This window comes from Neolamprologus brichardi, chromosome 3, assembly GCF_056152115.1.
Source record: "Neolamprologus brichardi isolate AB-2024 chromosome 3, ASM5615211v1, whole genome shotgun sequence".
Taxonomy (NCBI): Eukaryota; Metazoa; Chordata; class Actinopteri; order Cichliformes; family Cichlidae; genus Neolamprologus; species Neolamprologus brichardi.
Window position 1 is genome coordinate 11,510,837 of NC_142106.1, and position 14,363 is coordinate 11,525,199.

The window sequence follows — 14,363 nt, forward strand, 5'->3', positions numbered from 1 at the left end:
GCAAATACCTGACAGAAGACAAGAGATGCATCTGGACCTTCAGCTGATTCATTTACTGGGCGTTGAAGTCTCATCACAATCCACATTTGAAAGTTTTGGTTTAAATATTCATCTCTTCAATTGTAAAACAGGATGGAGAGTCTGTCAAGGTTTGGAGCTGCATTTCAGCCAGTAGTGTAGTAGCTATGTTGTTAAAACTGATGGAATAATGATTGAATAAACATTAGATTATAATTTGATCCACGATGCAATACAACATCTAGAATGAATCTGACTGGAAACAAATTCATTACTCAGCATAACAATGATCTCAAACACACTGCAAATGCAGTAACTGAATCAGTCATGGATCGGCCTCCCAGAGCTCAACATTAGTTAAGCAGTGTGGGATCATTTTGACAGAGAACGGAACAAAAGGCAGAAACATCCAAAGAAAAGCTTTGAATATCCTGGAGAACTATTCCTGAAGACTACTCAAACAAATACAGGAAAGCTGCCTGAGCGAGTTCAGGCTGTGCTGAAGAATAAAGGCAGTCATACGAAATACAAACTTATTAGAACTGTACAAACTCTGGTTTCATCTTATCTGCTGTATTTACATTATGCTTGTTTCAGTATATAGCTGCACCTACTTCCACTTTTCATAGCAAAATATAAAGAAATAAAACTTGGTTTACTATGTTGCACAGCGTAATCTTACTACTGCTAAAAACTAAAAATTATTATTTATAGTTTTACAAAAACCTGCTCAAAGGTGAAAATAAATTACATGTAAAAATGTTGTAGGCGTAAAATCTTAAACTTAATCTAATAGGCAGCATCTTATCTTATTAACCTAGAGAATAAAACGAATGTTTCAAATCTGTGGGTTTAGACTCTACATGATGACATCCTGCAAGAATATCTGTGTTATTTTTTTAATCGTTGTCAGTTTTACTTTCTCCTAATTATTTGCTTCACTGTTATCTATCTATCTATCTATATCTATATCTATATATATATATATATATATATATATATATATATATGCTCCATTTAATATGAATGAAACCTGACTCGGTTGTTTTTGTTATGTTTTCTGTAGATCAGAACTCCAAATTTCTTACCAAAATATAAAACCAGTGGTGGAGATGCTGTGCGGCACTTTTCTACTACTATTACTGCTAAGTATTATTATTATTTACAAATTTACAAAATGCTATAAGCCAAATATATTCACAAACTTACTAAAACGGTGTAGGCTTTAACACTTTAAACATATGATATATAGCATCTTATGTTATTGACCTACTGAATTAAAAACAAAGCTAGAAGTTCAGTCTCAGTGATATTAAAGAATATGTCTGTTTTAATAAATCTCTGCCAGTCTCAGGCCGACAGATCAGCAGCTCCTGGTTCTCAACATGCTTGTATTTTTTTTTAATTTGCATATTGGGCAGTTGAACTCCATTTTGCATTTTACCGTAGTGATGCTTCTCTTACCAAACATCATCATCATCAAAAACACTCAAAGACATTTCAAGTGTGCTGCAATTACTCAGGAGGCTAGTATGGATCCTGACTCTGCGGTTTATGTTTTCTGTAGATCCAAAAACCAACAACAGCAGCAACAAGAAGCACAGCAGAAACGGACAGACCAACAATCAGTCCAACAGATCCATCCTCCTTCCCTCCATCCTCTGTGTCTCCTCCTGTCTGACCTGCAGGTGAGAAACAGGTGTGAGGTGTCAGCTGTCAGGTAGGTGATGAGTGAAGAACAGAACAGAATCCATTTCCTCTTCAAACTGCTGTCAGACATTATCTACTGCACTCTGATCACATCACTCAGACCAGCTGCTTTCTACAAAGTCTCATCAACAACATCTTTAGAAACAAACATCAACAACCAGGAAGCAGCTTCACCTCTGATCACACACACACTCAACTCTACTCACTCACCTGGAGGAACAACACTTAGACTGATGATGCTGATGGGCTTAGTATCTAAACTGGCTCTCTTCCTGCGTTTTGTCACTGTCTCAACACGACACTCGTATCTTCCAGTGTCATTAATCGTCACATTCTTCAGAATCAAAGACACATCTCCATCCTTCATCTGTCTGTCCTGCAGATCCACCCGGTTCTTAAAAGATGGATGCTGGTTGGCTGGATCCAACTGCTCATTCCGATAAAAAAGCACATATTCATCTCCCAGGTCAGCTCTGCTCCACTCTAAAACGATGATGATCTTGTTGTTTGGAGCTCGACATGTCAGAGTGACGTCCTGCCCAGACTCAGCTCTGATGGTTTTCTGGTCTGAAAGAAAATGGTAAATGGCCTTTATTTGTATATTGTATATTTCGCTTTACTTCGTCCCTAAGGACCCCAAAGTGCATTCCAGATTCAGTCATCCACCCATTCACATTCACAAACTGGTGATGGCTACATTGTAGCCACAGCTGCCCTGGTGCGCACTGACAGAGGCGAAGAAAAAAAAAAAAACAGAGCAAAGAGGTTGAAGGTTAAAGTGCAACTGTTCACTTCTACAGCAGCCAATCAGAGTGAAGCTCAGACAGCTCACACAAACAGGTTTGACAATCAGTACCATTTCTTGGCGCTATTTCTGAGAGGATGAAAACAAAGGGGGGAAATGCAGCTAATGCATAAAGTACCACTGCACAACACATCTGACATTAATCCACTTCTGCTGACACCAAAGATTGTTCCAGTTGAAAACTTAAAATTAATTGTCTCAGAACTTTATCGTCTCCTTACTACTGAGAGTTTGATAAAACTGTTGGAAAAAATCCAGAAATCTTATATTTTGACAGGTTTAGAGTTACTTCTCATCTTTGGTGGTTAAAGCAGTGCTGATTTTAACATCATCTACAATAAATAAAGGGCTCATTATCAGGGGCAGTAGCTGTGTTATATAAACACTTATAGTGTGAAATGTGCTGATAATAAGTGACCATAATGTGTGAGAGAAAGCAGCCTCTCATTATAAGACACTGTGAGTCTCTGCTGCCTTTATGGAGCTACAGCTGTTTGTATACACTGAACAAAAAGCTTTGTAGCTGCATACTAACTCCTGAAACTACAACACATCACACTGACACACACATTACACTTCTTTGTCTCTGTGCTGGAAACAACACTGCTGACCAAGCGGGTAAATCCACAGACACCACCAGACCTCGTGATGCCGTCACACAAACAGATTCAATATGAAACTGATTGTTTGGGAAGTAACTTGTAAACCAGACTGATGTTTATTCCTCTTCATCTCAGAGGGAAACACTGTTTGGTTTATAAACCTCACCTGCAGAGACAAACACGACGACACCGACAATCAGCAAAGTCGAGCAGAGCGACGCAGTCACAGGAAACATTTCCGTGTTTTTGTTTCTGCTGATCTGACTCTTAGTTTGTTCTAACTATCGGTGACTGTGAATATTTTCAGTTAATAACAAAACTAGAGTTTTAAAACTGCCTACATGAGGTTAACTTTGAGGTTTAAATAAAGCTGAAACATTTGTTTTTCAGCCACTCGTTCAAACGCCACACTTTCGATGTCTCTTAAGGAAGTCGCATTAAAGTGACGTATGTTACACTGCGCTGTACGATGACCATGAATAAGTGCGTCATAACTAAAGCGGTGAAATCTAAAGCAGGTCTGATGCTGTGTCCCTGTCACTACCCGATCCGTACCGAGCGACAGTCCCAATTCAGGGTCTGCACGCTTGAAGTACGCGTACTACGTACGGCGCGTACTATAAGTACGAGAAGTGCGGAAGTGAGAGGCTTGTGAAATGGGACGGTCTAGCCCAGGGGTCTGCAACCTTTAACACCCAAAGAGCCACGTGGACCCGGTTTCCACGCAAAAGAAAACACTGGGAGCCGCAAATACTTTTTGAAATCTAAAATGAAGATAACACTGTATATAGTGTTTTTTGTTTTTTTTTTACCTTTATGCTTTGTGTGAACAACTAAATTAAGTAAGTAAAGTTTATTTATTAAGCACTTTTCACAGACAGGCAGTCACAAAGCGCTGTACACAAATATTAAAATAAACAATACAATCAATAGACATTATACACAATGTAAAAGATCAAATGTAAATAATGTAAAGAATATAAAATACGTAGATCAACAAAAGGCTTGTTTGAACAGAAAAGTTTTTAACTGCTTTTTAAAAGAATCCACAGAGCAACTAAGGTGTGTTGCTAATGAAATCCATGAAGTGCTACAGAGAAAATTACATTTTATTTATGTAATTAACATATTTTGAACTCTTAAAGAAATATAACAAAAAGAAAGACACCCAGCTGAACTAAAATGATCCATGTTGCGCTGTTCAGGTTGCCTAGCAACCATGATACTAACCGCGAGAAACGTTACATACAGCTTTGTTTGACAGAAATGAAGGAGAAAAAATGTTTTGTCATGACATCACTTTGATTAGTTGAGTATCTGAGGCTGAGGCCACAGGACTGTAAAACATGATTGTTGGGCTTCATTTCTGTACCGAACAGTCATTTAAGATTAGCTAGTAAATAACAATTAGCTCATGTTGTTCATTAGACTAAAATCATCTCACTGTGGTAATGTAAATATAATATGGCCAATATTATATTATTGTCAGATTATTATTATGATATATATATATATATATACGTATATATGCTTTAAAACCAAGTTAACGCTAAAAGTACAAACATCACTAATGTCACACAACTTTGCCGACATGTGGCCAACAGCAATGTTTTAATGTTCTTCATTATTAAACATTCGCACATGAATAAGTGACGTCATATCCAGTACTTACTTTTGACAGTTCACTCTTGGCCGCTCCCTTCTGCCGTATTTTGCGGCAAAATTATCCACACCCACCGCCGCGCTATGAATTGTGGGATATATGGGACCACGAAGCGTGCACCGGACCACGCTTGATATTTGGGGAAATCGACGGCGCATTTGGAGTATGCATTTGAAGTACACTTCGAATTGGGACAGCCGTCGTCGCGTGGCGGTGACGTAATCACACTTGAAATGCGTACTTCAAGCGTGCAGACCCTGAAATGGGACACAGCATGAGTGTTTAACAGGTTCAGTTCTTGAATGATCTCCACAGAACAACACAAACATAACCTCTCTCATCATCAATCATCAGCTACATACTAAACACCATCATCAGCCAAAGGACTTCAAAATGACATCACTGTATAAAGATGTATATTGTACATTTGGAGGAGGCAGCATTTAGCTGTAGCCTCCATAAAACCACAGCTGATCTGGAGAACTTTGTCCACCACCTGCAGCTGCTGCAGCAATTCAGGTAAATCACATGACTATAATCAGAGTAGAGGAGAGTAACTGAGTACATTTGCTCTTCATGATTGTGGTGATTTCCTTCTTTTTTATTGTACAGATAAAGTCTGACATCTTTTGGTTCTTCAGATGATAAAACACATTGAATATGATGTGTTTTCACAGATTAAACCAGCCAACAGTAAATATGATGGTTCACACTAACTCCACATGAAATTCATCTATAACCAGTAAAGTGAAGCTTTAATCCTGGTTCAGATGGATTAAAATTGATTAACATGAACGGCCCTGAGAGGCCAAAAGCGCTGCAAAAAGAAAAACACTTGCAAAAACAAAAAACACGTGCAAAAAGAAAAACACTTGCAAAAACAAAAAGCGCTGCAAAAAGAAAAAGACTTGCAAAAACAAAAAGCGCTGCAAAAAGAAAAACACTTGCAAAAACAAAAAGCGCTGCAAAAAGAAAAACACTTGCAAAAAGAAAAACACTTGCAAAAACAAAAAGCGCTGCAAAAAGAAAAACACTTGCAAAAAGAAAAGCGCTGCAAAAAGAAAAGCGCTGCAAAAGCACACACAACACAACGGAAATAGGAAAAAACACAACGGAAATGTTTCTGGGGAGACAATAACCGGACGGACCAGTTGACCAAAACATGCTAACAAGTGCACTGGGACTGGGAGACACTTCAACGAAGTGGAAGCAGAGCGGCCAAAGAGTAAACTTCCAAAAGTAAGTTCTGAATATTATGTCACTTATTTATGTGCAAATGTTTAATAACGAGGAACATTAAAACATTACTGTTGGCCACATGCCGGCAAAGTTATGTGACATTAGCGATGTTTGTACTTTCAGCGTTTACTTTGTTTTAAAGTCTTTACTTTATACGCCGTTAGATAGTCGACCTTAATCTTACAGAGAATGTGATGATTTTGTGGATAATTAAAGTCAGTCATATATCCACAAACACAACAGGCTGAAAGTCAGTGATGCTGCTCGGTTTGCAGTCCTGAATATCACGGCACAAGCAAGATTCACTGCACTGTTAATGTTAATTATGTTATATTGCTGCCTTTGTTCGGTGGTGTTGAGCCAAACGGACTTTAACGTGTGTTTGAACGAGCTGACGGTTCACTCATTGTAGCGACTTCCACAGTCGCTAGAGCCCGGGGATGGAGCCCGCCTATTTGCCTGACGCGCTGTCAACTTTAGCAATAATGCGAGAGGTGGAATTGTTTGCTTGTTTATTAAAGTGTTTACAGAGTAATGTCATCTCAAGATTTGGACTCTTACAACGTCACAGGCTCTAATGTAACAAGACGAAACATGTTGTGCAGCGGTCAACAAAAACTACGGCTACCCAGCCCTCCTCTCTGTCAAAATCAAAACCAGTGAATGACAGACTGACAACGCCCTCTTAATGTCGCCGCTAGCACCCACGTGACTCCCATTACACATCACCATAGCAACCAAACAAATGAAAACCCAGTAATCATCAAATTCAATACATTTAATTATGGTTCCTACACTCATTAAGCTGAAAGAAAGATGCTTTAATCACAGCAGTCACACATGTGTCCACTGTACCATCTGGGACTCTTCTTGTTCAGCACTGGTAATAACACTAAATCCTCCTGTTTGTAGCAGTGTGTACACCTGAGACTGTCACCTGTCTGTCTGTCCTGCACTCTCTCTCTGTTTCTTTCTCTCTGATTGTGGAATAAAAGTATGAACATGTATTTATAAGTTACACTTGTGTTTGAATCCTGCAGCTTATCACACATTTGATTTCCATGTGTGACGACTGCAAGTGTCCAGAGTGAGGACAGACTGAGGGACCCACTGCTGCACATCCTCTGTGAGGCTTTGCACCCCTGATGATCCACCAGGACAAACTCTGTGTGAGGAAGAGGAGGAGGAAGAGCCAGCAGCAGCTGACAGATGGAGAGAATAGACAGACTGTTCCCTGTTTGTGAAGGACTGCTAGGAAAGTTTAGAATAACTAATTGTCTGTCCTGAATCAGTCTTATTAGGTAATGTTCAAATAATGTTATCATCCAGTGTTTTCAGTGTGGGAGAAAGTACTCAGGGCCTTCAAGTTACACACTATGAAAGGCAGCAACAAGTTTAATATTCAGAAACCTAAAGTATGTATCAGCAGCAGAATGGAGCTAAAAATAAATGTTTGTTTCAGTTCTATGAAGCTTTGAGTATTTTGGATCAGTAGCACTGCTGTGTTTGTTGCATCATAATGCTTTAATTGTTTATATGCTTTATATATTCTGAGGTAAGTTGATCTATAGTGTTACATCATATTCTATAAGGATGTTATGTGTTTGTAGACTTTCTGCCCAGTTTGACCCATTTAGCAGAAGTCAGCCTTTTTAAGGCTCTGATATCTATTCTGTATGACTTAAAGCAGTTATGACATGGTCTGATTTTCTCACCCAATAAAGGAATATTTCATATATCAGTCTACTCTTCATTCTATCAGAAACAGTTATCACAGCTCGTACATTTGCTTCTTCCACACATATATGTAAGCATTGAGCCAAATTTACTAAGGCCAACATATTAAAAGAACAATATTTGTCTCTTATATATAATACATCTATATATACACTGTCACAGATACTTGTCTTTAAGTGAAGATTTAAGGTGATAGGAAATATAAATAAATGCAACTTGAATCTTTACTGAAGCTCAGTGTTTGACACAGAGTTCACTCACATGTGCTGTACCAGTGTACCTGCATATGTGATGTGACAATAGAAGTGATTTGATTTGAGAGTTCAAGCTCACTGCTGTAATAACTTATAATGATTAATATAATAACTATAATATTGGCCATATCATATTTACACTGACTTTAGTCTCATGAACAACATTAACTATTTGTTATTTACTAGCTAATCTTATATGACTGTTCAGTACAGATATGAAGCCCAACAATCATGTTTTACAGTCCTGTGGTCTCAGCCTCAGATACTTATTAAATCACACAAAGCTCGTGTAGAAACAAACAAACGAACAAAATATGTTCTCCTTCATTTCTGTCAACCACACGTTTCCCGCTATCATGGTTGCTAGGCAACCTGGGCAGTGCGACGGAGGCTAGACCGTCCCATTTCACAAGCCTCACACTTCCGGCCTTAGCGGTCTTTGAGTACGCGGCCCTTGAGGACCTTTGAGGCTGCGTACTTTAAGGCTGCAGACCCTGAATTGGGATACAGCAATTCAGGGACTGTTTCCCAATTCAGGGTCTGAAATGGGACGGTCTAGCCTCCGTCGCGCTGCCCAGGTTGCCTAGCAACCATGATAGCGGGAAACGTGTGGTTGACAGAAATGAAGGAGAACATATTTTGTTCATTTGTTTGTTTCTACACGAGCTTTGTGTGATTTGATAAGTATCTGAGGCTGAGACCACAGGACTGTAAAACATGATTGTTGGGCTTCATATCTGTACTGAACAGTCATATAAGATTAGCTAGTAAATAACAAATAGTTAATGTTGTTCATGAGACTAAAGTCAGTGTAAATATGATATGGCCAATATTATAGTTATTATATTAATCATTATAAGTTATTACAGCAGTGAGTTTGAACTCTCAAATCAAATCACTTCTATTGTCACATCACATGTGCAGGTACACTGGTACAGCACATGTGAGTGAACTCTGTGTCAAACACTGAGCTTCAGTAAAGATTCAAGTTGCATTTATTTATATTTCCTATCACCTTAAATCTTCACTTAAAGACAAGTATCTGTGACAGTGTATATATAGATGTATCATATATAAGAGACAAATATTGTTCTTTTAATATGTTGGCCTTAGTAAATTTGGCTCAATGCTTACATATATGTGTGGAAGAAGCAAATGTACGAGCTGTGATAACTGTTTCTGATAGAATGAAGAGTAGACTGATATATGAAATATTCCTTTATTGGGTGAGAAAATCAGACCATGTCATAACTGCTTTAAGTCATACAGAATAGATATCAGAGCCTTAAAAAGGCTGACTTCTGCTAAATGGGTCAAACTGGGCAGAAAGTCTACAAACACATAACATCCTTATAGAATATGATGTAACACTATAGATCAACTTACCTCAGAATATATAAAGCATATAAACAATTACAGCAATATGATGCAACAAACACAGCAGTACTACTGATCCAAAATACTCAAAGCTTCATAGAACTGAAACAAACATTTATTTTTAGCTCCATTCTGCTGCTGATACATACTTTAGGTTTCTGAATATTAAACTTGTTGCTGCCTTTCATAGTGTGTAACTTGAAGGCCCTGAGTACTTTCTCCCACACTGCAAACACTGGGATGATAACATTATTTGAACATTACCTAATAAGACTGATTCAGGACAGACAATTAGTTATTCTAAACTTTCCTAGCAGTCCTTCAAAACAGGGAACAGTCTGTCTATTCTCTCCATCTGTCAGCTGCTGCTGGCTCTTCCTCCTCCTCTTCCTCACACAGAGTTTGTCCTGGTGGATCATTGGGGATGCAAAGCCTCACAGATGATGTGCAGCAGTGGGTCCCTCAGTCTGTCCTCACTCTGGACACTTGCAGTCGTCACACATGGAAATCAAATGTGTGATAAGCTGCAGGATTCAAACACAAGTGTAACTTATAAATACATGTTCATACTTTTATTCCACAATCAGAGAGAAAGAAACAGAGAGAGAGTGCAGGACAGACAGACAGGTGACAGTCTCAGGTGTACACACTGCTACAAACAGGAGGATTTAGTGTTATTACGAGTGCTAAACAAGAAGAGTTCCCAGCTGGTACAGTGGACACATGTGTGACTGCTGTGATTAAAGCATCTTTCTTTCAGCTTAATGAGTGTAGGAACCATAATTAAATGTATTGAATTTTTTGATGATTACTGGGTTTTCATTTGTTTGGTTGCTATGGTGATGTGTAATGGGAGTCACGTGGGTGCTAGCGGCGACATTAAGAGGGCGTTGTCAGTCTGTCATTCACTGGTTTTGATTTTGACAGAGAGGAGGGCTGGGTAGCCGTAGTTTTTGTTGACCGCTGCACAACATGTTTCGTCTTGTTACATTAGAGCCTGTGACGTTGTAAGAGTCCAAATCTTGAGATGACATTACTCTGTAAACACTTTAATAAACAAGCAAACAATTCCACCTCTCGCATTATTGCTAAAGTTGACAGCGCGTCAGGCAAATAGGCGGGCTCCATCCCCGGGCTCTAGCGACTGTGGAAGTCGCTACAATGAGTGAACCGTCAGCTCGTTCAAACACACGTTAAAGTCCGTTTGGCTCAACACCACCGAACAAAGGCAGCAATATAACATAATTAACATTAACAGTGCAGTGAATCTTGCTTGTGCCGTGATATTCAGGACTGCAAACCGAGCAGCATCACTGACTTTCAGCCTGTTGTGTTTGTGAATATATATGACTGACTTTAATTATCCACAAAATCATCACATTCTCTGTAAGATTAAGGTCGACTATCTAACGGCGTATAAAGTAAAGACTTTAAAACAAAGTAAACGCTGAAAGTACAAACATCGCTAATGTCACATAACTTTGCCGGCATGTGGCCAACAGTAATGTTTTAATGTTCCTCGTTATTAAACATTTGCACATAAATAAGTGACATAATATTCAGAACTTACTTTTGGAAGTTTACTCTTTGGCCGCTCTGCTTCCACTTCGTTGAAGTGTCTCCCAGTCCCAGTGCACTTGTTAGCATGTTTTGGTCAACTGGTCCGTCCGGTTATTGTCTCCCCAGAAACATTTCCGTTGTGTTTTTTCCTATTTCCGTTGTGTTGTGTGTGCTTTTGCAGCGCTTTTCTTTTTGCAGCGCTTTTCTTTTTGCAAGTGTTTTTCTTTTTGCAGCGCTTTTTGTTTTTGCAAGTATTTTTCTTTTTGCAGCGCTTTTTGTTTTTGCAAGTGTTTTTCTTTTTGCAGCGCTTTTTGTTTTTGTAAGTGTTTTTCTTTTTGCAAGTGTTTTTCTTTTTGCAGCGCTTTTTGTTTTTGCAAGTGTTTTTCTTTTTGCAGCGCAGCGCTTTTTGTTTTTGCAAGTGTTTTTCTTTTTGCAGCGCTTTTTGTGTTTGCAAGTGTTTTTCTTTTTGCAGCGCTTTTTGTTTTTGCAAGTGTTTTTCTTTTTGCAGCGCTTTTGGCCTCTCAGGGCCACCGTAACTTACTGTTGTTCTGAAGGATCTCTGAAATCCTCAAACAAAAAAAAATCTAAATCAAAATTTAAAATGTAACACTGCACATAAAGTGACCTCTACACCAAACAGCAACAGATCAAGCTAAGCCACACATCCGTGTGATACAACACACCCTTCACCTGTGTGTCACATCTCCACCTCTAAGTACACACACTTGACAGATACCACACATACAAAGTAATAAAGAAGTGACAGTGACAGGTAGTGAACTTGTTTCAATTAAACAGGTAGATGTGCAGAGACAACTTCCCACTCCACTCACTTTATGAAATTAGATCAGCTCAGTCTCGGTCGTTGTGTCTGTGGGCAAGACACTTCACACTTCAATGACACAATATGTCACTTCTGTCAGTCTGGGCAGCTGTGACTACCACTGTAACTTGTCTCCACCAGTGTGTGAATGGGAGAGTGAACGAATAGTGGAATTGTAAAGCGCTTTGAGGGTCTCGAAAAGCGCTTTATAAATGCAAACCATTATTATAAACCTGATGTAAGGTATTATTCCAAATTATACCTCAAACTAAAGGATAAATCAGGCTGATCTTGCACTCCAGACACAGAAACAAAAATAGTAATGAATAGAAATGAATCTCTATATAAAGCTTCTTAAAACACACTCACACAGAGCTGCTCTACAGAAAATCTCTGAGCTCCTCCCACCTGAACCTTCATAATCAGCTGATTTGTTTGTATAATCACTTATTTCCTAGCTGGGACCACGTCCTCATTTAAGGTTTAACAGCATTTCTAGTAGATAATGACAGATGGACTGAACATGAACTGAGGCTGGAGTTTAGGGAAGGTCTCAGAGGAGACTGGCTGCAGCTCCCGAGTCGGGCAGAAGTAAAGTCAAGTGAAGCTTTAATCTTGGTTCAGATGGATTAACATGAACAATTTGATAATCCACTGAAGTTTACAGACTTCAGACAAACTGTCATATTAGCTAAAAGACAGAAAGACGTCATTTTAAACACTTACTGTTGTTCTGAAGGATCTCTGAAATCCTCAAACACTCTTCTGAACATCAGGATGGAAAAATCTTTCTACAGAAAGATTAAAAAATGGAAAGTTAAAAGAAATATGAAAAATTATTATACAAAAATTAAAAGAAATTAAAAATCAAAAACATGAAATACAGCAAGTTGAAAGCTCAAAGTCTGTGGTTAAAGTGACCTCCTTAGCAAACAGCCACAGATCAAACTAACCCGTACATCCTTGTGTGTCATCGTGTTTTACACAACACACCCATCACCTGACACCAACACCAACTGTGACACCAACATCTCCACCTCTAAGTAAACATAAGTAAGGACATGTTGCCACATATACAAAGTAACAGGAAGAGAACATGTTTCAATTAAACAGGTAGATGTGCAGAGACAAACCCGCAACACTCTGTTTATGAATTTTGATCAGCTCAGTCTAATGAATAAAAGTAAAAGGTTTTGATTTCCTCTGTAACATGTTAGGTCACGAATAAAACAAGAACTTGAATTTGCAGGTAAAACTACACAAACTATATATATTTAAACCTGATGTGAGATATTATTTTAAAACCTGCCTTTAACTAAAAGGTGAAAAGCAAACATCATAGTTGATCACATACTGGAAGCAGCAATAAAACCATCACACCTGATTGTGTTTTTACCTTCATCTGAACAAAGTCCCTCCTGATCTCTTCAGAATCAGTTTATTTTTGTGTAAAAATCTTAATAAAGCTATAAATTTGTTGAAAAGTAAAAGGAGGAAACCACAGAAGCACATTTTTCTGTTTCCAAGTACTGAAAATATGATCAGTTTGCTCAGAAACGTTTTAAAGGATCTGTGAAATCAGCTATTTTGGTTGTGGAGACGTGACTCACACAAAGAGTGTCACACTTCCCTCATGAAGTGCTTTGAAATGGTTTAAAAACCATTAATTTAATGATTTAATTAATCACTGGATCCTCAGCAGATCTGTGTTTGTGTCAACATCCTGGTCAAACTGGTTCAGTAGTGTGTGTTTGTCATTGGTACAGACTGACCCTGTGAATCAATGACATGACCTGTGTGTACAGTAAAGTACATTTATTAACACTAAAAACAAACCTGACTTTTCTCTCCTTGTTGTTTTGTGTTCATGAAATTTCTGACTGTGAAGTGATTTCATATCAAAGCTTCTTATTGGAGCTAACATAGCTGTGGTCAGCTCAGTTTGTCTCATCAATCCAAACAGTTTGAAACATTATAAAACAATTACACGAGCATGGTTTATGTAAAATGGTAAATGGTCTGTATTTGTATAGCGCTTTTCTAGTCCCTAAGGACCCCAAAGCGCTTTACACAACCAGTCATCCACCCATTGACACACTGGTGATTGCAGCTACATTGTAGCCACAGCCACCCTGGGGCGCACTGACAGAGGCGAATGTATTATCGTTATGTAATGTAGGACGGAGATCCAGCATCAATCATTTACCAGTATGTGTTTCATTAAAAACAAAATTAACACCCATCAGTAACTAACTACATCTACTCAAGTGAAATTCACTAAACTTCAACTGATTTTTTTTTTACTATTTTTTTTCATGTTAATTTATATTTTGATAACTTTAAAAACTTCAAACTGTGCAAACTAAATACATAAAGACCCCAGATATGGTGATCCTTTGCTTTATAGGATGAAACTAAATTATTAAATGATGGACCTAAATAACATCAGCAACTACCGTCAACTTTATGTCAGATTTATAGAGAAAAAACAGATTTCATACCTCAAACTCCTCCGAGTGTGTCGGTCGCTTCTTTCCCTGTTTATTCCACTAAGTCGCTTACAGAGACAGAAATA

At 38.4% G+C, this 14,363-nt stretch overlaps 1 protein-coding gene across 1 annotated transcript; it reads right to left on the reverse strand.

Annotated features, from left to right (window-relative positions):
• Positions 1-991: 991 nt before the first annotated feature.
• On the reverse strand, positions 992-3,552 carry LOC148103492 (junctional adhesion molecule B-like). Its single transcript, XM_087838899.1, has 3 exons — positions 3,302-3,552; positions 1,939-2,295; positions 992-1,700 (listed from the first exon to the last, which is right to left on the reverse strand). Exons 1-3 carry the CDS (start codon positions 3,369-3,371, stop codon positions 1,546-1,548), a joined length of 582 nt encoding a protein of 193 aa, XP_087695025.1. The 5' UTR covers positions 3,372-3,552; the 3' UTR covers positions 992-1,545.
• Between the last annotated feature and the right edge of the window lie 10,811 nt (positions 3,553-14,363).